The following is a 25,698-nucleotide window of genomic DNA, read 5'->3' as shown; positions in this document are numbered from 1 at the left end:
CATATTCCAGTTGCGTATTTCAGCACTGTTGATCACTAGATTGTCTGGTCCAGACTCACTTCTTCACAGACCGCCGCCATATTGCTAGAGTATTGCTGACTGCGGCCTGAAAATCAACAAGCAAACCAACTATATGAACATGAACACATGTAGTATGAACACATATTCTACCCCGGACACGACAACTAGCCTTCATATATACTTTCAGTATTTTCCTGCAAGTTCGAGCACATACGACCATCGCTCTAGAAAGGCTCTAGAACAGTCTCCAGGAAGTAACACAAATAAGCAAACATAAAGGTAAAGGGGAGGTAACTCTAAAGCATTTCCGGAAAGCCTGCTGCCAACATATTAAAAGTGCTGAACATTTTTTATACAAAACATAACAATTATCATTCGAAACACTAAGAGTTAACATTGTGACCCAATAATAATTACATATTACTTAAGTAATAATGCAATTTACAGATAATACACTCTTGTAACAATATAGGTTGTCTGATAGGCAATCTTTCAGAAAAGAAAGATTTAAACTTCATGTATGCACTTTTAGAAAACAAGCGTTTTATTTTCCTCAATAAAGTTACCGTTTGTGAGTGAAAATCAGAAATGACTGTTATATGGTCAGATAATTGACAATTTTTACAAGAGTTTCCTAAGTGTAATAGTGTTGTGTAAGCACAATAGGAAAAGTGATTTTGCTTCATAAAACAGTAACATCATATCTTGAACAATATTTCCTTTAATTGTAAACACAAATGATTATGACATCCCTAAATCGGTTGCCAGATAAATAAATATGGACTGATCTTTCCAATCATATCAGTCTAAGATTTCCACAGTATCACATTTTACTTTTTAAATAGGCTGACTTTTTATTCTGGGTATTTGGAAGTCACCTCGGAAGACAAGCACAAATTGTTGAAGAGTGAAGCCTAAGTCCAACCTAGATCATTTGCGTCACTTAATCCTTTAAAACACATTTAAAGTTGAATAGTGATTGTACAAAGTTTAATAGTTTACACTTTGTTTAAGTCTCAGTTTACACAATGGTACATCATGCATTGTATGATTAAGAAATCTGTCTGCAAAACACGATAACAGAACTAGTGTTATGCAATAATCAATGGACATTAATAAAATGAAATGGGATAAAGTATCTATTAATGTCCAGAATATTTCAATAATTGATAGACTGTGAGTTTGAGCACTGTATCCTACACACAGAAACCGACAATAGCTCCTCTGTGTCATCTTCACTTGTTTGGCACACTTAGCAAATATACTTCAGTATTTCTGTGTGATGACCGCAGCACCACCGACAATTTACCACTATATTGAACCACCCGATCGCGTTAGCTGTCTCTTACGACAAGCATGTATTCCTATGGACCTATTTTGTGACCCACTGACTTAGATTTTGTCTCTCTTGAATTGTACCTGAAATCTGCATTGTTATATGGACTTTTGACTTTGTATACCTTGCTCTCGTTGCATAATAACAGAAATTGAAGGTAAACAACTTGTCTTTGTTCTGTGTTGCTGGTTTACAAGGGGATTTCTTAAATTGTTGTCACAGTAAATTCTTAACCGTAACAACAGAGAGATCGTAACTGCCATACTGTAACATAGTCCTACCACAGTCATACGGCTACGACCGCTGTAAGGAACGGGTCTCTGTTCTTACCCGTATCTTCTCGGGTACCTCACAGAAAAGGCTCCACCATGCTATAAGGGTGAGAGAGTGAGAGTAAGTTCGGTTTACGGCCCTCCTCGCAATGTTTTCACTTTCACACGAGAACATTCGGATCAGCTAAAAAGGTCATTGTCTGAATTGGTTAATAAGATTCATGTTGGGGTTTCATCGATAGGTGTGACAGGGTTAGGGATGACTGTTTTAGGTCGCACTCACCAACATTAAGGCTATATCTCACCGGTCTGTAAATACCCGAGTTTAGACCTGACAATCCAGTGGTCGACATCATGAGCATCGTTCTAAGCAACTGGGATACGATCTCACGTATCAACAAAATCAGCACACCTGATCACCAGATGCGGTTAGTCGCCGTCCATGACAAGAGTGGGTTGCTGAGGACCAGTTTTAACACAGCTTTTCACGGATAGACGAGTGTGAATTTGATTAGATAGGAAAACTGTGCAGCGGATCAGTATGTTGTGTGAACTATGGAGTATGGGGCACCTGGTGTTTAACCTGTAAAGTTACTGTAGTGTGTAGTTTGTGGAGTATGGAACACCTGATGTTTAATCTGTACAGTGGATTAGTGAACAGTAGAGTAACAAACACGATGAACCAGTCATCTATCTGATCTGTGGAGAACAGCACACAGTTAGACTATATGAATTACGATCGTCTTAGGGTTGAGTTCCCTTTGACTAGTGTATGCTCCGGATAAGCGTGGAATATTCCTTATATCGCCTGGTATGTAACTCTAATGCAGTCACAGATATGGCCGCATATGACACACAATGATGGAATACAATGGGAAACCAATCAACGTAACGAAGTCGGGAAATGTCAAATATCATCACCGTTACTTTGCACAAAACTACACAAATACGTTAAAAATGATCATGACGCTGATATCAAAATCGTCACATAAACCAGGTTTATTATGTAAAAATCTGCAAATATACTTTACATGTCTATTATATACTGTTTTAAAACAAATAGTAGAAAGAAACTTGTGCTGTTTTTGGAGTAACTTACTGAGTGCATATAATTGATTCAATCATTGTTCAATTACAGCAACTTACTGAGAGCATATAATTGATTCACTCATTGCTCACTTACAGTACCTTATTGAGGACATATAATTGATCAACCTATTGATCACTTACAGTAACTTACTGAGTGCATATAATTGATTCAATCATTGTTCAATTACAGTAACTTACTAAATACATATAATTGATTTACTCATTGCTCAATTACAGCAACTTACTGAGTACATATAACTGATTTGATCATTGCTCAATTACTGTAAAACCATCGCGTTACAAATTTCCAAAACATGATTATCGTGAAAGAGTTTGCCAAAACCACAGGGTGATATTAGTGGCACTTGGTCAGAGTGAAATGTCAGGATTGTGAATGACCGCCATGAGCATAGATAACAGCTTGGCATCGATGACCCACAGAAGGAAGGAAATACCGACTGTTGTCTTGAGGACTGTTTTGATACATTTTCTGAAGTGCTGTGTGCAGTTCTTGTTGTGTCTGAGGTTTGCAGGTCACAATGGCGCATGCGTCGATCAAGAGTATCCCCTCTGCCATGGGGGACAAATCGTGTGGTAGAGAACGTCAAGGTAACACCTGAACATTGCAGGAGGACGTCCCGTCAGACAAGTGAGATTGAGCATTGTCATGCTAGAAATTATTCGTTGACGTTGACAACGGGAACGACCTGACGTTGAACTGGCCTTCTGGCAAAACGTCTCACTTCCCCGTAGCCATTTTCGCTCAATCTGGTCTCAGATTCGGCACAGTCTCGGGATCTACATTATTGTGGATGACGTGGCCGTGGTATTTGAACAAAGATGCCTCAACAGGATGTAGCGATGCTGAGCGGCGGTGGCAACTCTAGGTCAACCTGACCTGGGTCTGTCATGAACACTTCCAGTATTGCTGTATCAGGTTCATAGGTTTGAAATGGTCTGTCTGGACATGCTGAAGTGCCTTGCCACCTCTTTGCAAAGCCCGTTCTTATTAACGGCCAATGGCGTTGTGTCCTTGAGCTTCTGTTTGTCTTTTCAATCTCTTGGCGTCCATAGTGGCTTAAAGCATTGCATTTGGAGCACCATTGATGTGGCTTACTAAAGCCTACAGTCATACACTTCAACTCAAGGTCGTATGTAATTTCCTGATGCACGAACATTTCATGTAGGGTGATTCATTACAGAATGTAACGTTACGTTTTTGTTCAACATGTTTTACTCAAACATCTCGTCGTCAGCAACCATTTCCCCATATGTTGGGATTTAGCAAGGATTGCTTTGTGTCAAATATGTTCTTAAATGCGAATTTTCCCCATGTAAAAATACTTTTTTGAAGATTATATTTATGGCAAGTGATAAAAAATGTAAATTAAACACGTATGATCATGCGTACAAATAACTTCCTTTTTATCTGGAAATAAAACATCCCCACCTAGTCATGAACCTATATCTGTTCTGAACAGCAAAGAACACGCAACTCACTTTATGGTTAAGTGTTTTAATTGAAAATATAAACATGAACGGTAACTTTTAAGTAATTTCATTAAGTCTCGAAACTCTCGTTTCGTTTGGTGTTCAGGAAAATTCTCTCACAATCGTAGATTGTAGTGTATTAGATTGTTCCGTGGTAACTGTAGACACCAATTTGTAAGGCATATTATATTTCTCTTCTCCACGGTCAAAAAAATGCAGACCATCCAGCCTTTGGAACCACTTGTTGATGTAACTGTGGAATGTCTCCGTGATCGTGTGTCGCTCGTAATTACGTTTACGTCGAACATCCACCTGTAAAGATACATAGAGAGCAGTCCGCTTTTAAGGAATAGAGGGATGTAACGAACCTGAGTTAGTCATTCGTCCCGTTCTTCAAAGCGGTTTTAACCTTAAGAAGATCGTAACTCTCATACTTTAACATTGACTTACGACAGTCGTCAGAAACAAAATAATAAGCGTATAATCGCGATTCAAAAGTGCAATATTTTGTACTTGGACTTACTTCCCTCGAAACGAAGCCCTCGGCAGACCAAACCCAATCATAGCGGGTGGGCGTGCCCTCAAGTGTAACGACGGAATCTGACTGGCTGATTCATAAGCTGATACCACGATGGCTCATTGTGTATACAGAAACATGATCTGTTTGCTGGGCATTTTAGAAGTATAGCGAGTCACAGGAAAGTAAGATTCTTTATGGATAACAACTTCTTTTTATACAGTTATCATCGAACAAAATCACATACACGAGAAGTGAGTGAGTGAGTTTAGTTTTACGCCGCACTCAGTAATATTCCAGCTATATGGCGGCGGTCTGTAAATAATCGAGTCTGGACCAGACAATCCAGTGATCAACAACATGAGCATCGATCTGCGCAATTGGGAACCGATGACATATGGCAACCAAGTCAGCGAGTCTGACCACCCGATCCCGTTAGTCGCCTCTTACGATAAGCACAGACACCTTTTATGGCAAGCATGGGTTGCTGAAGGCCTATTCTACCCCGGGACCTTCACGGGTCACATACACGAGAAGAAGTTGGGATCCATAAAGAATGTATATAGAGATGTTTGGTTTTGTAAATACATATTCTCCGAATTTGCGTTCGAGCCAATCAAAAATCACCTTACTAGAGATGGTGAGCTTCTGCGTGGCTGGAACCTGTCATTCGTCCAAGTACAAAGCAGGACTTGAAACCAGCAAGAGTTTGCACCAGTTTCCGTCAGATCTAGTCATCCGAGAAAAATGGATGTGGTTTGTTTGCAACCCACAGACATAAAAAACATGTCATGTGTACAAGTATCACACCTGCCTCATTACAGTAATGTGGTAGAGACAGGACACCGGTGCACGAGTCATAAATCAATTTATTTTGTTTATGGCGTTTAGCCTGATAAGTGTTAAGTTCAAATTGCATGTGGTCAATGATTGAAGCTGTGTATTGCATATTGTCTTTAGCAGTCAGTCAGGCAGACATATTGGTGTCAATAAACCAGACATTGAGCTTTCTCTGTGACAGACGCTGCTTCCCACAACCAAAAAGTCTTTTTATGTAACGAGTAGATTATTTACTTGTTTGTGTACACAACCAAGATTAAACTACTGCTCACGGCCTCATACTCAGCACACGCATATTGTTTCAAGCTCCGCGAACCTATTCACTGCGCATGCGTTATGGGCGCAGTGCAGCATAGCTGTTGAAACCACCTTTTCCCCCAACGCATGGTTTGGCATCTTTCAAAAGGAACGTCCATTCAAATTACACATTTCTGTCTACAGTCAGTTCAAGGAAACATATATGCAGTTAGGCCGCGTTAGTCCGGACCCCGACAATCCTATATCCGAACAATAACTAGCTGTAACCAATCTTGTTTACTATGTAAACTCATTACTTGTTGATTCATTAATCCGATGCTTCACTGTCCGTATCCGGACGTTAATTAGCGGTAACAGATTAGCTAATTACACGTAGTTTTGCTTCATTAATCCGGCGGTACATCAAAAAGGTTTGGATAATCCCTTCACACCACGAGCCCCATTCAGTGGTAATTGTTAAGTGACACTTCCGAGTTGAAGATGTCGTTAGTTTGTGATTTTGATCAATTAGTAGGTCTAACTTTTGGTTAGTTGGAGTACACACAAGTATGCCATTTCATCATCGTTCAGATTCCCTTGCTAACTAAGCGCCTGAATGAGCTCAGTATCAAAGTTAAGAAGCTATGCTCACTTGAACGCAGAGCCAAAGGCAGTTAAAGCGGCTGCATCTTCAAATTATTCATTCAAATTACAACTTCAAATTTTTGAAAGTAACACTCACCCCAATCAGCAACCACCCAGGTCCTATACCAAATTCGGCAACCCTCAGTACCATTTGTGTGATGTTTCCAAGATCAATTGACCGTATGAACTGAAAAAAAAACATTAACCAATCTAGTTGTATTGTTCAGTTGGTTGACGTGGGTCATCGTATCCTATGTAGACTGATGCTTATAACACTAGTCACAGGATACTCTGGTCCAGACTCTGCAGACGACCGATAAATATCTGCCCGTAAAACAATAAACAAGCAAACAAATCAAAGCAGGTTGATTGTCAATATATTGTTTGTATTGAGTTTCGTTTTTTTCTTAGCTGGGTTGGGTAACAAACACTATCATGCTGAAAAGTCCTTCACGCATAAACATTACAACTATCTGCAGAAGACAAAGCTGAGCATACCTAAGATTCGTAAGACTACATTTTTTCAGAATCTGTGTGGAAATAGCATGAGTGTTAGGAAAGGGATGCTAAATATCATAGACGTTGTGAAATGCACACCTCCATCATTGAGTTAGTGCCATAAAGAAACCCGTGAAGATCCAAATTTATCATCCCAAACTCCCACAGTAGATATGAGCATGTGTGAGATATAGAGATTATTACACAGGGATTTGTGTATTATGACGTATACGAAACGAGTGTGAAATTGTGTATTGCGCCAGTTGACAACCGTAATATAAACATGATATGAATGAATTAAAGTTATTTTTTCATAAAAGCAACTATTCGTCATTTGACGAGTAGTCGAGATAGTGATATTTCGCTAGAGGCGAGGAAGCACTTGAACTTGCGTTCGGTCACATGTAGACCGATATGCAAGACAGCACTATTGAAAGGACCTGCTAAGAGGTATGCACAAAATCGGACGACATTGACTTGCCAGTCTTAATAACCAATGAATGCTGGCATAAAAGAACACTGCTTTTGAGTGGACTAGAAACAGGACAGAAAGTGAAGGTCAGTGCTAATTAGCAATCAGTTTCAGTGTTCCAGTGAGACTTATTGCTGTAATTGCGATGCTGCACCTATGAAATTGTGGAATAATTATTCACAGATTGAGAATGGTATTGATTACCTGTTGGGGTAGGCCACAGGTAAACTGTAGCGCAAATGGGATTGAGCAGCGTAGAGAATATGTCTCCTTGTATGCCGCTTGTTGGGTAATACCCTACACCGCTCTAGCTTTAATCAGCGCCCATTGATGTATTTGATATCAGAAGACGTTTTCGTGAGATTTTATATTTATCACCCAAAAGTGTGTTCCACTGAAGATATTGCTGCATGAGGCACACATGAAGGGCCACCTCCTCGTGGTGGGTGCTGGGTAACGCTAAGCGCTCTTTTCCCGTGTGGACCCGGGACAGAATGTGTCCACAACACCCCGTTGCTTGTTGTAAGAGGCGACTAAATTGGGCAACCTGTTTGCCGTGGGTTGCGTCCCGTGTCGGTGGAGGACAGAAGTCTGGTGGTTGAGGGCAATGGGAGCTTGAACAGTGTTCCTTTTGCTCAACACACCTCTTTGGCCCTTATTTCACCTAGAAGGGTGGTAGAATCGGCCCGATTCTAATAATCGGCTGGTTAAGCCAAGCCATGTGTAAGGACTTAAATTTTTGTCATTACACTAATCTGTTTGGAAAATGTGTTACTTGTGGTCTTGGCAGAATTGTTCTTATAACATGTTTATGATTTTGATGTATGATGTTTTTGCACTTTGCCTAGAGTCTTATACCAGAAGTCGGTGGCTCATGGGCCAATCTGGTAGATGTGTTGTTAATAACACTTCTGCTGGCGTATATCATCCGAATATCCTTGGTACTGCAAGTTGGAGACCCACTTGTTTTTAGCATTGTCCTTGTGATACTCCGTGGTGGGTGGAGAACTCGGATGACGAACTATTGAAAATTTACCAGGTTTATGAAAACCCCCCTAAAAAACCAAACGACAACTAGACACCGATCCAATTGATACTGATCAAAGACTGCCCACGTCCATTGAATACTGGCAACGATTTCTTGTAATTGAAACTGTTGACAAGACTCCATTAAAGTTTACCCCTTTTGCCATATCCAAGGGTATACAGGGCCTTGCTGGTGATGTCAAGAATATTAGACGTTTGCGTTCCGGTGCTTTGTTGGTTGAATGTGGGAAAAGGCAACAAGCCACAAACCTTATGAGCACAGAATTGTTTGTCGGCGTTCCAGTCACGGTTACGGCTCATAAAACCCTCAATACGAGAGCAATGGACTCATCAGAGATCGTGTCAGAGATCGTGTCAGAGATCGTGTCAGAGATCGTGACCGATTGTTTGCGGACATGACAGAGCTTGACATCATCTCTGAGATGAAAGATCAGGGTGTACTCAATTTAAAACGTTTCACAATCCGGAAGAATGATCTTGTTACAAACACCAATACTTGCCTGTTCTCCTTTTCTTAACCAACTGCTCCAAAATCTCTTAAAGCGGGTTATTGTAACATCAGACACGTACATTCCAAACCCTCTGAGGTGTTTTAAATGTCAAAAGTTCGGCCATGGCGTCAATACTTGCACATTGTCTGTTGTATGTGCTCACTGTGGCGAAAAGACACATACAACAGAAGATTGTGACAGTAATGTTACAAACTGTGCGGGTGAACACTCCTCCTACTCTAAAAGTTGTCCTGTTTGGAAACATCAAATGGAGATAAATAGAATAAAATTCACTCAAAACGTTACTTTTGCGGAAGCTAAAAAAGCTAATTCAAACATAAGGAGAGCTGTGGTTCTGTCACCAGAACACCGTCAGAAGCAGTAACCGCTAAAACAACAACGTCATCTGTATGCTGTCAGACAAACCTGACCTGGTTTAAAACAGAATCTCCTCTGATATTCTCACCTGAAATATCGACCCAAACAACAGAATCAGTTCCTAGCACATCTCAATGTGAAACATCCTCTGATCTTAACGCATCATCTCAGCCTACATCAAAGTCTAAACAACTCTCTAAAGGCAAAGGTACCTAGCCAGATTCTTTGAAAAAGACTTAGTGGCAGAGCCAACAAAGGGTCAGACAATAAAATCAATTTATACAACACATATGGATCCCTTGAAGACATGGACGTGACTGAAAACGTCCGCTCTTGGGCACACAGCTTGTCGCCCGCCAAAAACATATGGGGAAGATCCCCAATAAATCCTCCCAAAAGATAGCTTATCATAATCCTATTAAACAGAACGTTATCCATAGCCCAGTTATTCTTACTACTAATCTTCAGGCTGTTGCAGTGCGACTAACTTTGCACGTTGCGTTTACATGATGTTCTCTGTATGTTTCTCCGTCTTCAACGTTTCACAAACTCGATCTTCAAGCTCTATATGATCAACTCCCAAAGCCCTGCATTATCATGGGAGATTTAAATAGGTGCAACCCACTCTGGGGTAGTGTAACAATAAATGGTAAAGGTAAAGTACTTGAGGAATTTTGTTCAGAAAATGATTTATGTATTTATAATGATGGTTCCAATACATATTTACATCCTGGTACAGGAACCTATTCTGCTCTCGATTTGTCAGTCACAAATTCAGAACAACTAAATGAATTCGAATGGACAGTCCTGCGGAAGTGACCATTTTCCTACTATACTAAAATCTGTTACTCCATCTGATGTCCCTCCATCATCTAGGCGGAATTTTAAAAAGGCTAACTGGGCTTTATATGAAACACTATGTGCTGCAAAACTTAAACCTGAACTTTTTATTGACGTTCCTGATGCTATTAAATGCTTTTCTGATGAACTGAACTCCATAGCTCATCAGTGTATACCAAAGTCCTCTGTAGTTCCACATATCCGGAAACCATGGTTCAGTGATCAATGCAAACAAGCTAGGAAGGCAAGGAAAAAAAACGAACATTATTTCCGTCGCCATCCTATGGTGCATAATTTAAATAAATTCAAAATTTTAAATGCTAAAGCACGGCGTACTTTTAAACGCAACAAACGCCAATCTTGGCAAAATTATGTGTCCAAAATAAATTCTCGGACACCCATGTCCAAGGTATGGAACATGGTCCAGAAAATTAAAGGTAAAGGTACTCAATTCCAGGTCCGTGTGGGTTCTACCCTGTCTGATCATTACAATCAGGATCAGGGTGTTCCACAAGGCAGTATTTTGTCTGTCACTCTTTTTAGCAGTTTATCTAAAGTTTCAAACGATTTAATAAATGGATCGTTATTTGTGGATGATTTTATTATTTCTTGCCGTGGGAAAAATATGCATACTATTGAACGGCAACTGCAGCTGTGTTTAAACAAAATAGATAAACGGTGTCCTGAAAATGGCTTCAAGTTTTCTAAATCAAAAACCAATTGTATACACATCTGCCGTAAATATAAACCGCATAAAGACCCAGAACTATTTCTAAGTGGCACCCTTATCAAAGTGGTCAAGGGGGCCAAGTTTTTGGGACTTATTTTGGATTCACATTCGACCTTTTTACCCCATATCCCTAAAATCCCTAAAAGCCAAATGCTTGAAGGCACTAGATTCATTAAACGTTGTTTCTAATTCAAAATGGGGAGGGGATCAGACTACCCTCCTTCACTTATATAGATCACTCGTGCGATCTAAACTTGATTATGATTCCATCGTATATGGTGGAGCCTGTCAAAGCAACCTAAATATCCTTGAGTCTGTCCATCACAAAGCCTTCTCTTAACCAACGCCATATAAAACTATCTTTACAATACATTACAAAAATAGCTTCTAATGAGTCTAATCCCGCATGTCATTGTGTCATTAATCCTCTTTATGAGAAATTGTATAACAAAAAGTCTTCCCTTGTTCCACCTCTTGGGCTCAGAATTAAGCCATTTCTTGCTGCTGCTAGCATTGAGCTGGGAAATATAGCTCCTTTCCCGTCTTCTTTCTTCTCCTCCTTGGCAATTGGTTAGGCCTCAAGTGGACCTAACATTAACTACATTTAAAAAATCAGAAACTAATTAACTACCATATAAACAAGAATATAATCAATTAAAAGATAAATATAGCAATTATAAATCCTTATCTACAGATGGGTCCAAGGACGGTGGCGCAGTGGCTTGTGCTACTGTCATTGGATCCAGAACAATATCTTCTAGATTACCAGATAATAGTTCTAATTTTACAGCAGACGCTAACGCCATATTAACAGCTCTCAAATATATTAAAAGACACCCTAAAAATAAACAGTATATAATCTATTCCGACTCTCTTTCTTGCATTCAGGCTATTAAAAATATCTCTTGTAAACATCAACTTTTAATTGAAATTATTGAATTGTATAATAATCTTGCGACTGGCCAATATGACACCGTCTTTTGTTGGTTACCCAGCCACGTAGGCATTTCCGGTAACGCAATGGCCGATCTTGCTGCCAAGGCAGTACTCAACAAATCTGTGACACCACTTCTTATTCCATACTCTGATTATAAAGCTAGCATTCTTTTTTAAAAGAAATAGATTTATTAAGTGACTTGTAAATAATTACATATTTTATGATTGGTACTTCAGATTAGTAACTGAGATTGTTAGTGGCTATACCCTCAAAGGGGACTGACGTATTGTAACATTATTGTCCTCCTGAGAAGGTACGTAAGTCCCGAAACATTCAGGATTTTTAAATGTGGTATTTTTTATATTTTAATATTGGCTAAGATTTCCTACAATCGTCAGCGACTGAAGGGATGGTGTAAATCCAGTTAGGGTCCACGCAGATAGCAAAGGCACTGTAAGTCTCCATGGTCCCTAGTGTGGTGACCTACCTTCAGCTGATGGCGATCTATAGCATATTTTTATATTGTGTTGTCCCTTCTAGATAAAATGTTTTATATATAAGTACTAGTTTTATATGTATATCTGTGATATTCTAGTTATTTTACTGCCCTTTGTCGAAAGATTTTTAATATATGCATACATTCCATTTAAATGTTAAATGTTCTCGTCACGATATGGCTGAGATATTGCCGATGTGACGATGTGTTAAATATTAACTCACTCACTCACTATTGCTGCGTGAGACCAAACGATATCAGTTGATATTGTACAATGCCCTGACATCATCAATAACCTGACTCACAATGATATGACGTCATAAACTTGATGACGTCGTAATGCTATGACATCGCTGCCCTGCACGTCTAATGGCACAGTGTGTGCACGGATGCAGAGTGATATTTTATGATAAACAGAATCTCCTCCTCATGTTTTGATATCAACTACATCAACACTCGTAGGTGAAAGTAAAAATATGTATAACTTTATCAACTTTATCATGTTACACTTGGGTTATTATTTCTGTTGATATTCGGCACCCCGTGGTCAGCACCCTTGACCAACGGGATTTGTTGGTCAGGCCTGCTGACTTGGCTGACACATGTCGTCGAAATCCAGTTACCTAGACAGATGATCATGCCGCTAATCACATGATTGTCAGGTCCAGACTATTTACAACCCAACCCATTTATCTGACATATTGGCGAGTGAGACAGTAAACGATAAACAAACACATAAACACTCTAAAACCGTTGCACCATATACATTTAGATCGAATTAGGATTTTCCCTTCCAAATTAGATGTAGCATATTTATTGCAGGGTGTTCTGGCTTTTTACTAGGATTATTATTATTTTTAAATACTTACTACAAATGTGTCGTTGGCGCCATCAGCCATTTCATCCACCCCCTCGTTATTGAGATACAGCGAATCCATCAGGCCTTGCTGTCCATATAAATCTAAGTGGACATAGCAATCGGTACCACTGTCTTTTTCAGTACCAGTTTGGGTCACGATGGTATATGCAGTGGCGATGTAAGCTTCACCTGAAAAGTCATAAACACTGCATTTTCCCCAGTGTATCTTTTGTTACATAGTAGGCATTGTTTGGTTTTGTTGGGTAACTCCCATATATTAACATAACCTTAAGACAGTCCTAGCACTGATTTGATCTTAACTCCCATATATTAACATAACCTTAAGACAGTCTTAGCACTGAGGTGATCTTAACTCCCATATATTAACATAAGCTTACGACAGTCTTAGGACTGAGTTGGTCGTAACTCCCGTACATTAACATAAGCATACGACAGACGTAGCACTGAGGTGATCGTAACTCCCATATATTAACATAAGCTTACGACAGTCTTAGGACTGACTTGATCGTAACTCCCGTACATTAACATAAACTTACGACAGAGGTAGCACTGAGGTGATCGTAACTCCCATATATTAACATAAGCCTACGACAGTCTTAGGACTCAGGTGATCGTAACCACCGTACATTAACATGAGCTTACGACAGTCTTAGGACTGAGTTGGTCGTAACTCCCGTACATTAACATAAGCTTACGACAGTCTTAGCACTGAGTTGGTCGTAATTCCCGTACATTAACATAAGCTTATGACAGTCTTAGCACTGAGGTGATCTAACTCCCATTATATTAACATAAGCTTACGACAGTCTTAGCACTGAGTTGGTCGTAACTCCCGTACATTAACATAAGCTTACGACAGTCTTAGCACTGAGGTGATCGTAACTCCCGTACATTAACATAAGCTTACGACAGTCTTAGCACTGAGGTGATCGTAACTCCTGTACATTAACATAAGCTTACGACAGTCTTAGCACTGAGGTGATCGTAACTCCCGTACATTAACATAAGCTTACGACAGTCTTAGGACTGAGGTGATCTAACTCCCATATATTAACATAAGCTTACGACAGTCTTAGGACTGAGGTGATCGTAACCACCGTACATTAACATGAGCTTACGACAGTCTTAGCACTGAGTTGGTCGTAACTCCCGTACATTAACATAAGCTTACGACAGTCTTAGCACTGAGTTGGTCGTAACTCCCATATATTAACATAGGCTTACGACACTCTTAGGACTGAGGTGATCTAACTCCCATATATTAACATAAGCTTACGACAGTCTTAGCACTGAGGTGATCTAACTCCCATATATTAACATCAGCTTACAACAGTCTTAGCACTGAGGTGATCTAACTCCCATATATTAACATAAGCTTACGACAGTCTTAGGACTGAGGTGGTCGTCACTGCCATACATTAACATAAGTTTAGGCACTAAGGTGCTCAAATTCTCATACATAAAGATATGGTTATGCCAGAGGTAGCCCTAAGGTGCTCTAAAAGCAGGAAGCCTACATTGTGGACTAGTAACCAAACGACAGAGTGAGTTTATTAATCACAAGTGCGTAGGTCGATGGTCATGACGTTAATCCCCTGATTGTTCCAGACTCGATTGTGTACAGACTGTAGTCATACCGTGGAATATTACTGACTAACCAACATACTAAGAATGTCTCATATCCGCTGCCTGTTAGTCTTCATCTGTAATGATGTGATGGTCAAGTGTAAAAAAAACATTATTTACAGACCAACGTCATTTAACTGGAATATTCCTAAGTACCGCTTTAAACAGTACAGAAACAAACAAATCTATGAGGACAGTGATTGCGACGTCATGAGAGGCATCTTCAGGGTTCCGTTCCTCAAAGCGATCGTAGAGCTAAGATGGTCGTAACTCCCATGCTTTATCATAGACTTACGACAGTCGAGGAGCCATTATCGCTTTGAAGCACGGGGCCCAGGGCCCAGATTTTGGAAGCTCTCTTAGCGCTATGCCAGTTGTAAGTGACATGCATTAACATTACCTTAAGGCAATCATAGGGCTAAGAGAACTTCAAAAATCCAGGCCCAGGTTATTATTGATCGGGACTGCACGGTGTTACTGGTTTGTCGCAATACGTTATTTCAAGTTATACTTATTGCAATATTTTTCTGAGAGCCTGTACATTTGGTAAAGAACATATATTCACAAGTTTTGTGATAATCTTTATGGTTTACATTTAAATTACTTTCATTCGAATCAAAGTTTTCGGTTTCCTTCGTATTGTAACACAATGAACTGTATAAATACAGCATCCCTGATTATTCCGTCTTAATTTTCAAAATGCTGTTGTAAGAACTATGGCATATGTTTAGGGAAATATGTGTAGCAAATAGGATCTACAGGTACAATGTCACTTTCTGTCAAACGCTAATGTTTCGCAGTACGTGCTTAGTCTCTGAATATAAAACTTTGATTTTAACAAACAAACTTTTATTAAATTGAAAAGGGGCCCAAGGGTGACCAGAGATTGAACATTGGGAAATCTAGATTTGCTATATTTAGAGTTTTAGCACTGTGTGGGGGGCTAGGTTGTAGGAAGAATAACGTGGTTCAGGGACTATGAGACAGACTACACAATGCGTATCGTAATAATGGTACCTGAATCGTAATATAAAGCAGTACAATTTATTTGCCATTAGACAACCCTATTTTACATACACGCCATTTTATAGTTGCATACCTGAACACTAATAATCTGCAAGGTCAACTGTTGCGTGTGGAGTATAATAACACAGCTGACAGCGTGCTGTTGTGCAATTTTTGCATAACACTGCATTTCAAGATCAGACATTCAAACAATACCTGCAGCAGTTGGTCTGTCTTTGCTCGTTCTGGAGTCTGCTGTATTGGAGTGTTTGGTGGCTTTGCTCTGATTAGTGTCTGTTTTTCTCTCCTCAGTGCCAGTGTTTTCAATATTAAGGTGCTTGGAGGCCTTGCTCTTCGTGGTGTCTGGTTTTCTATCCTCTATGCCAGTGCTCATCATCCTGGAGTGGGAAGTGGCAGTGCTGGGAGAAGCAGGACGCTTGATCTTGGTGCTGAGGGTCTCTGTTGTTCCCAGCGTCTCTTGCGAAGTGCTTATGGGTGACAGGGCACTTGAAACATTGTTGGTGGCAAACCTTTTTTGCGTAGTGAAACCTGCAAATTACGAATTCCCATTAGGATACAAATAAAGCTGCAAACGTCAGAAAAGGTTTGAACAGTCTCATTTAAATGCGGTTAGTTGAAAACCGTTTTCTGATTGTTTTCATTCAGTGGTGTCCTCTGTGCAGTGGCATGACACTTTAGGTCCTGTCGTCAACCGTATGTACTGGGTGAGTGAGTGTGGTTTTACACGGCTTTTAACAATATCCCGACATTGTCAAGGCAGGGTGAACAGAATTGGGCTTCACGCAGTGTACCCACTTGTCGATTCGAACACAGGACGTTGACATGACGAGCATATGCTTCAACCATATGTACAGACATAAAGTGTGTTAACGTAGGTCAGTTGTCGACCCATGAACCTGTTCAGGTTTTACTTACATAAATCGTGACACCAAACGGAGCTTCAATGCTGGTTATTCGTCAGCATTCATAATTGCCTTTGGCGTATATCTTCAGCATTTATCGGAACGGTGGGGTAGCCTTGGAGTAAAAGCGTTCGCTCGTCCCACTGAAGACCACGGTTTGATTGCCCACATAGGTACAATGTGTGAAGGCATTTTCTCGTGTTCCTGTCGTGATATTGCTGGCATGTTGCCAAAAAGCAGCGTAAAACTAAACTCTTTCACTCATCCAAAACATCAAAAACCTTTTCTTATCTTAAATATGTGGTAGTAATATTTGTATTTCGTAATTCCCTTCTCCATTTGAGAAGGATTTAAGAATCGTAGAATGAACGTATGAGCTTTTATTGACTTGCCTGATACACGAGTGTAGAGGAAGCCTTCAGTCACAGACTCGTCTGGAGATGGTGTGATGGGCTCCTCCAACAATACAACTTCCCCGGCAGCAAAAACTCCAACGTGGCCACATCCAGCGTCTTGGGCGCAGTGGAGGAAGCAACGTAGCTTGTGGGAATGGCAAACTCTTGTCACTTTAAAGTTTGGAAATGTAATGTTCCTGCCGTCTGTTATGAAGTGATGGTTGATGACACCGAAACACTGCACCTTGTAGCAAACCAGCAGTATAAAGGCCGTTTGAGTGAGCGCACCAGCTGCACTCGCAGACATCGCGTTTACTGCAACACATTGAGGTGTTGTGATCATGACATATTCTCCTACACGAGCTGTAGGTTTCGGGGTATAGGCTGTCATGCGTAAATACAAAACAAAGCTGTATTGTAGGCTGTGATGACATGTATGCAGCCCATTAAAAGTTTACAATAACTAGTGTAAATATAGCGACTTGCCTCAGTTAAGTATTCTAAACTAGATTGTGCAAAATACTCAATTCTTTTTAAAGATACTGTTTACACATGAACTGACGTTTTGTTACAAATTCGTAACGTTGAAAAGATTATTGCTAGGAGTTATTTTTATTGCTTAAAACAGAACTGTACACACAAACTCAGCTATTCACATACGCGATATCCACACATGCCTTTCACAAGTGTGATGTGGGATCCTCGTGCAATTTATCTGCATCAGGTTTGCAGCGGGTTTGTGGCCTCAAGTTAGTGGAGAAATTCATCGTCGATGTAACCATATATATATTTGAGTTAATTCATCTGTGACTGTACACTCATACACAGCATGTCTCGGTCATTTGCTTAAGGGCAAGAGCCTGTTAAAGAGAGGTACCCTGCTCAAATCATGGAAAGCTCGTGCAGTCATCAAGGTTCTCACAAGAGAAAGGGTGAATGCAACCGAAATCCATCAACGCATGACCAATGTGTATGGCAAAGAAGCCCCTCAATATTCCACTGTGGCAAAATGGTCAGCTGAGTTTAAACGAGGCCGCAGCTCCCTGGATGATGACCCACGGTCAGGAAGGCCTGCTGAAGCCATTACAGAAGATACAATCGCACGGATCCAGGGTTTAATTATGTCCAATCGTAGAATAAAAGTGGACGAGATAACTTCAAAGTGTGGCATTTCACATGGAAGTGTTTGCACTGTAATTCTCGAGCACTTGCTCATGTCAAAGATATCTCCAAGATGGGTGCCTCGAAACCTAAATGCACATGATCGACACCAGAGAACTGAATCCAGTCGTGAACTGCTGAATATCTATAACACTGATCCTGATAACTTTCATGCACTTCTGGTTACTGGGGATGAAACGTGGATTCATGACTTTGATCCCGAAACCAAACAAGAATCCGTGCAATGGAAGCACAAGCATTCTCCTGCACCCAAGAAGTTCAGAACACAGCCTTCTGCAGGCAAGATCATGGCCACGATTTTCTGGGATTCGATCGGTTTGATTCTCATAGACTATAAACCGCCTAAAACTACAATAACTGGCTTACTATGCTGGCTTGTTGAAAAGACTGAGAGTGGCCATCATAGAAAAGAGGCGTGTGATGTTGACCGCTGAAATCATGCTTCTTCACGACAATGCATCTGTCCATAAGAGTCGTATTGCACCGGCTTCTCTTCAATAATGTGGGTTTGAACAACTAGTCCAGATCTGGCCCCCAGCGACTACTGTCTGTTTCGTAATTTGAAGTCACACTTGCGTGGAACAAGATTTAGCAATGATGATGAACTCTAGGCAGCAACTGAGGCGTGGCTGGGGCACCAATATATATATGAACATAACATGAGGTGAGTGCTTTAAGAGTCTAAACTTTAGATGGGTACTATACATAGCCCCAGCTGGGTGTGTGTGTGTGTGGATGGGGGGTGGATTGTGTGAGTGAGTGAGCTTTACGCCATTTTATTCCACTTTTGTTCTACTTTTAGAAACACACTTCACAAAGAGAAAAGTGGAACGCCAATGTTATCAGTTTTACTTTTAGAAACACACTTCACAAAGAGAAAAGCTGAACGCCAATGAGGCACCCATGAAGAGCCACCTCCTCGTGGTGGGTGCTGGGTAACGCTAAGTGCTCTTCTCCCGTGTGGACCCGGGACAGAATGTGTCCACAGCACCCCATTGCTTGTCGTAAGAGGCGACTAAATTGGGCAACCTGTTTGCCGTGGGTTGCGTCCCGTGTCGGTGGAGGACGGTAGTCTGGTGGTTGAGAGCAGTAAGAGACTGAACCATTTTGCTCCTATTGCTCAACACACCACTTCGGCCCTTACTTCACCTAGACGGGTGGTAGAACTGGCCCAGTTCTATCAATCGGCTGGTCACGCCAAGCCCTGAGCTACAACTATGTAATGCTCAAAATTTATAAAACTGTTGCTTTGATTTTTCATGCTTGGCTATTTTGAAATTGTTCGTTCAAACCCATCATGTTATGTATGTTTTTGCCTAGAGTCGTATGCCCAGAAGGCGGTGGCTCATGGGCCAATCTGGTGGAACTATTAATCTTTTAATTTTTCTGCTGGAGTATATCATCCGGGTATCCTTGGTGCTGCAAGCTGGAGATCCGCTTGTTTTTAGCATTGTCCTTGTGATACTCCGTGGTGGGTAGGGAGCTCGGATGACGAATCATTACCACTTAGCATGGAATACCAAACCCCAAACAAAAAAACGAAACGTCCACTTGACATTGATTATGATGAACAGCGACCTTCGAAATCCGTTGATTATTGGCCTCGTTTCCTACTTCTTGAGACTCTTGATCAAACTCCATTAAAGCTGAATCCGTTTGCTATATCAAAAGGTATCCACGGAATAGCAGGAGAAATTAAAGATGTGAAACGCTTGCGTTCAGGATCTCTGTTGCTTGAATGTAATAGAAAACAACAAGCAACCAATCTGCTGTCCACTGAAATGTTTGTTGGAGTTCCGGTTAAGGTGTCTGCACATAGAACTCTGAACACCAGTAAAGGTATTGTAAGAGATCGAGACCGTCTATTTGCAGATATGACTGAGTTTGACATTGTATCAGAAATGAAGAATCAAGGATTGATAGATGTAAAACGATTTTCAAGCCGGAAGAATAATGAGGTTGTTCCAACTAACACGTACCTGTTTTCATTCTCTGCACCAAATGCACCAAAATCAATCAGGGCAGGTTACTGCAATGTTAACGTTGATTTGTACATCCCCAATCCTTTGCGGTGTTTTAAATGCCAAAAATATGGACATGGTGTGAACACTTGCACATTGTCTGTTGTGTGTGCTCACTGTGGTGAGAAAACACACACAACAGAAGATTGTGACAGTGATTTTAAAAAATGCACCAACTGCTCAGGCGATCATTCGTCATTTTCTAAACAGTGTCCTATTTGGAAAGAGCAAATGGAGATAAACAGAATAAAATTTACTCAAAATATCTCCTTTTCTGAGGCAAAAAAACTGGTACAGAGAGCTGATCTTCAAGAAAGTTATGCTACAGTAGCAAAAACACCATCTGAGTCTAGCTCTAAAAGAACAAAAACATCAACAGGCTGCCAAACTACATTGACTTGGGTCAATTGCGACTCTCCACAGATGTTATACCCTGCTATATCATCACAGACTGAGGAATCACTTCCTAGTACATCCAAGTCATCTTCTGATCACAAATCATCAAATCAAAGTGGCAGAGCTACTAAAGGGTCACAAAACAAAATTCAATTGTTCAACAAATATGGGTCTCTTGAAGACATGGACGTTTCTGAAAACGTCCATTCTAGGGCACATAGCTTGTCGCCCTCCAAAAGAGTGCGGGGTAGATCCCCAATAAATCCCCCCAAAAGATAGTTTATTCCAACAATATTCTACAGTGGAACTGCAGAGGACTGAGGACTAACTTACATGAATTACAGCTATTAGTCCAAGATTTTACACCTTCAGCGATCTGTCTGCAGGAGACTTATTTAAAACAGACAGATACCTTCGATCTTCGTCATTACAATGTATATCATTGCTTTTCACCTCCAGGTGATAAGGCCACGGGAGGATCTTCCATTCTAATCAAAGACAACATTATCCATAGACCCGTTTCACTTAATACTAATCTTCAGGCCGTTGCAGTACGACTAACTTTGCACGTTGCTTTTACATTATGCTCACTCTATATCTCTCCGTCTTTGACGTTTGCCAAAACTGATCTTCAAGCTCTATATGACCAACTCCCGAAGCCCTGTGTTATAATGGGAGATCTGAATGGGCACAACCCACTCTGGGGTAGTGTAACTACTAACGCTAAAGGTAAATTGTTGGAGGACTTTTGTTCTGACAATGATTTATGTATTTATAATGATGGTTCCAACACATATTTACACCCTGGTACAGGGACTTATTCTGCTCTCGACTTGTCATTGACAAATTCAGAACTATTAAATGAATTCGAATGGTCCGTCCACGATGACCTGTGTGGAAGTGACCATTTTCCTACTATATTAAAAGCTGTAACTCCATCTGATGTTCCTCCATCATCAAGACGGAATTTTAAAAAGGCTAACTGGCCTTTATATGAAACACTGTGTGCTGAAAAACTTACACCTGAACGTTTTATTGACGTTCCTGATGCTATTAAATCTTTTTCTGATCAACTGAATTCCATAGCTGATGAATGTATACCAAATTCCTCTGTAGTTCCACACATAAGAAAACCATGGTTCAACGATGAGTGCAAACAAGCTAGGAAGGCAAGGAAAAAGGCAGAACATTATTTCCGTCGCCATCCTATGGTACATAATTTAAATAAATTTAAAATTTTAAATGCTAAAGCACGGCGTACTTTTAAACAGAACAAACGCCAAACTTGGCAAAATTATGTGTCCAAAATAAATTCTCGGACACCCATGTCCAAGGTATGGAACATGGTCCAGAAAATCAAAGGTAAAGCTACTAAATCTACTGTCCATCATCTTAAACATGGAGATCAATTGCTTACTGATAAATCAGACATTGCTAATAAACTAGGTGAAACCCTTGCTAAACACTCTTCCTCTTCCAATTATGTACCAAAATTCCAGCAATATCAAAAACAAGAAGAAAAGAAAACTATTAATTTCAATTCGGATAATGGGGAAGATTATAATGAAACGTTTTCTATTCATGAACTCCATACTGCTCTTGATCAGGCTCATGACACTGCTACTGGACCTGATAACATACATTATCAACTCCTGAAGCACTTACCAGAATCCTGCCTAGAAACTCTCCTAAATATTTTTGATGATATTTGGACATCGGGTAACTTTCCTCCGTCATGGCGTGACGCCATAGTAGTACCAATACCTAAACCTGGACGTGATCATACGGATCCATCCAATTATCGTCCGATTTCATTAACAAGCTGTGTTTGCAAGACCATGGAACGCATGATAAATAATCGACTTGTTTGGTACTTGGAAACTAATAACCTTATCACAGATATACAATGTGGTTTCCGCAAAAACAGAAGTACTGTCGATCACTTAGTGTGTTTAGAATCATTTGTAAAAAACGCACTGATTAACAAACAACACGCTGTGTCTATCTTTTTTGATCTTGAAAAAGCATATGACACTACTTGGAAATATGGCATTTTACGAGATTTACATGACTTCGGGTTGCGAGGTCGTTTGCCTGAATTTATTGCCAAGTTTTTAAATAACAGACAATTCCAGGTCCGCGTGGGCTCTACCCTGTCTGATCATTACAATCAGGATCAGGGTGTTCCACAAGGCAGTATTTTGTCAGTCACTCTTTTTAGCATCAAGATCAACAGTTTATCTAAAGTTTTAAACGATTCAATTGATGGATCGTTATTTGTGGATGATTTTAATATTTCTTGTCGTGGTAAAAATATGCATACCATTGAACGGCAATTGCAGTTGTGTTTAAACAGGATTAATAAATGGTGTCTTGAAAACGGCTTTAAATTTTCTAAATCGAAAACTAACTGCATACATTTTTGTCGAAAATACAAACCTCATAAAGACCCTGAACTGTCTCTAGATGGGACGCCCATTAAAGTTGTGAAGGAAGCCAAATTCTTGGGTCTAATCTTTGATTCACACTTACCGTTTTTACCGCATATTAAATCACTTAAAACTAAATGCCTGAAGGCGCTTGACCTATTGAAAGTGGTGTCAAATTCGAAATGGGGGGGGATCAAGCTACCCTTCTCCATCTATATCGATCACTTGTACGGTCTAAACTTGATTATGGCTCCATCGTATATGGTGGAGCCTGCAGAAGCAATCTTAAACTTCTTGATTCTGTCCATCACCAAGGTCTAAGACTCTGTCTTGGTTCCTTCAGAACTTCACCAATTGACTGTCTTTACGTTGAGGCCGATGAACCATCTCTTGCACAACGCCGTATCAAATTATCTTTACAATATGTCACAAAACTATACTCTAACGAATCAAACCCTGCATATAACTGTGTCTTCAATCCTCTTTATGAGGATTTATATAGCAAAAAGTCTTCTCTTGTTCCCCCTCTTGGGCTCAGAATAAAGCCGTTTATTGCTGCTGCTGGTATTACGCTGGACAATATAGCTCCTTTCCGTCTTCTTTCCTCTCCCTCTTGGCAGTTGGTTAGGCCACAAGTTGACCTAACATTAACGATATTTAAAAAATGAGAAACGAATGAATTACAGTATAAACAAGAATATAATCAATTGAAACATACATAAAACAATTACAAATCCTTATCTACAGATGGGTCCAAGGACGGTGGTGCAGTTGCTTGTGCTACTGTCATTGGATCCAGAACAATATCTTCTAGATTACCAGACAATAGTTCTATTTTTACAGCAGAAGCTAACGCCATATTAACAGCTCTTAAATATATTCAAAGACACCATAAACGTAAACAGTATATAATATATTCCGACTCTCTTTCTTGCCTTCAAGCTATTAAAAATATTTCCTGTAAACATCCACTTTTATTAGAAATTATGGAACTGTATAATACTCTTGCTACTGGCCAATACGACATCGTCTTTTGTTGGTTACCCAGTCACGTAGGTATTTCTGGGAATGTGATGGCCGATCTTGCTGCCAAGGCAGCACTCACCAAATCTGTGACACCACTTCTTCTTCCATATTCAGATTACAAAGCTTGCATTAGAACGTATATCCGCGATCTGATGCAGAAGAGGTGGGACACTCAAGTAGGTATAAATAAATTACATGAAATAAAACCTTATATCGGTTATACTTACTTGGGTTGTCAGTCCAGATTTGAGGAGGTCATTATGCGACGATGTCGCATTGGCCATACGAGGTATACTCACGAGTATCTATTAAAAGGTGAAGATCCTCCGTTTTGTATCCCTTGTGATGAAAGAATCACAGTAAAGCATGTCCTGCTTGACTGTGTTGAATATTCCATCACAAGGGATAAATATTTTAATTCACGAACTTTGAAGGATCTTTTTAATTCTGTTAGCTCTCATTTAATTATTGCATTTTTAAAAGAATTAGATTTGCTAAATGAATTGTAAATAGAAAAATATTTTATGCTTGGAAGTTTGAATTAGTAACTTAGAGTGTTAGTGGCTGTATCCTCGAGGGGGGTTAAAGCACTGTAACATTATTGTCCTCCCGAGAGGGTACGTAAGTCCCAAAACATTTGAAGTCAAATTTGATCTTCCATTTTGTCTTAGCCGTAGAATATGTGTCATTTTAATTTGTGGCTAATCTTGCATACAATCACCAGCAGCTGAGGGGATGATGTAAATCCAGCTAGGGACCATGCAGGTAGCAGAAGTACTGTAAGTCCCCATGGCCCCTAGTATGGTGATCTACCTTCAGTTGTTGGTGATCTATATAGCCTGTTTTTATATTGTTTTGTCTGAATAGGAATATTAGTTTTAACTTTTCATGCTAGTTTTATTTCTTATTGTGATATTCTAGTTGTTTTACTGTCCTTCGTTGACAGGTTTTTATAGTATCCATATATTTCACTTCAGTATTTAAAGTTCTCGTCACGATATGGCTGAGATATTGCCAATGTGACGTTAAATATTAACTCACTCACTCACTCACTGAACGCCAATGACTTGTCTGAAAAAAAGTGTTATCACTTTTGCTTTCAGAAGCACACTTCACAAAGAGAAAAGCTGAATGTCAATGATTTGTCTGACAAAAAGTGCTATCACTTTTACTTTTAAAACAACAATATACCAGGGCAACATATTTCTCTCTGACATAAAGTGTTATCCCTTTTACTTTTAGAACCACACTTCACAAAGAGAAAAGTGGAACGCCAATGTTATCAGTTTTACTTTTAGAAACACACTTCACAAAGAGAAAAGCTGAACGCCAATGACTTGTCTGAAAAAAAGTGTTAACACTTTTGCTTTCAGAAGCACACTTCACAAAGAGAAAAGCTGAATGTCAATGATTTGTCTGACAAAAAGTGTTATCACTTTTACTTTTAAAACAACAATATACCAGGGGAACATATTTCT

At 39.9% G+C, this 25,698-nt stretch overlaps 1 protein-coding gene across 1 annotated transcript; it reads right to left on the bottom strand.

Moving 5' to 3' along the window:
* Positions 1–4,218: 4,218 nt before the first annotated feature.
* Positions 4,219–17,473, bottom strand: LOC137260413 (uncharacterized). Its single transcript, XM_067798075.1, has 5 exons — positions 17,164–17,473; positions 16,065–16,397; positions 13,207–13,385; positions 6,546–6,635; positions 4,219–4,521 (listed from the first exon to the last, which is right to left on the bottom strand). Exons 1-5 carry the CDS (start codon positions 17,471–17,473, stop codon positions 4,312–4,314), a joined length of 1,122 nt encoding a protein of 373 aa, XP_067654176.1. The 3' UTR covers positions 4,219–4,311.
* Between the last annotated feature and the right edge of the window lie 8,225 nt (positions 17,474–25,698).

Source organism: Haliotis asinina, chromosome 13 (genome assembly GCF_037392515.1).
Source record: "Haliotis asinina isolate JCU_RB_2024 chromosome 13, JCU_Hal_asi_v2, whole genome shotgun sequence".
Classification (NCBI taxonomy): domain Eukaryota; kingdom Metazoa; phylum Mollusca; class Gastropoda; order Lepetellida; family Haliotidae; genus Haliotis; species Haliotis asinina.
The sequence above is the reverse complement of the archived record's forward strand: the minus strand, read 5'-3'. Positions and strand labels throughout refer to the sequence as shown.

Excerpts from the sequence above, each read along its gene's own strand:
- LOC137260413 (XM_067798075.1), bottom strand. The coding sequence starts at position 17,473 with ATGTCTGCGAGTGCAGCTGGTGCGCTCACTCAAACGGCCTTTATACTG. Across the intron at positions 16,398-17,163 it reads CCTCTACACTCGTGTATCAG|GTTTCACTACGCAAAAAAGG; the intron begins GCAAGTCAATAA and ends CGTAATTTGCAG. Across the intron at positions 6,636-13,206 it reads GCGCCAACGACACATTTGTA|TTCATACGGTCAATTGATCT; the intron begins GTAAGTATTTAA and ends TTTTTTTTTCAG.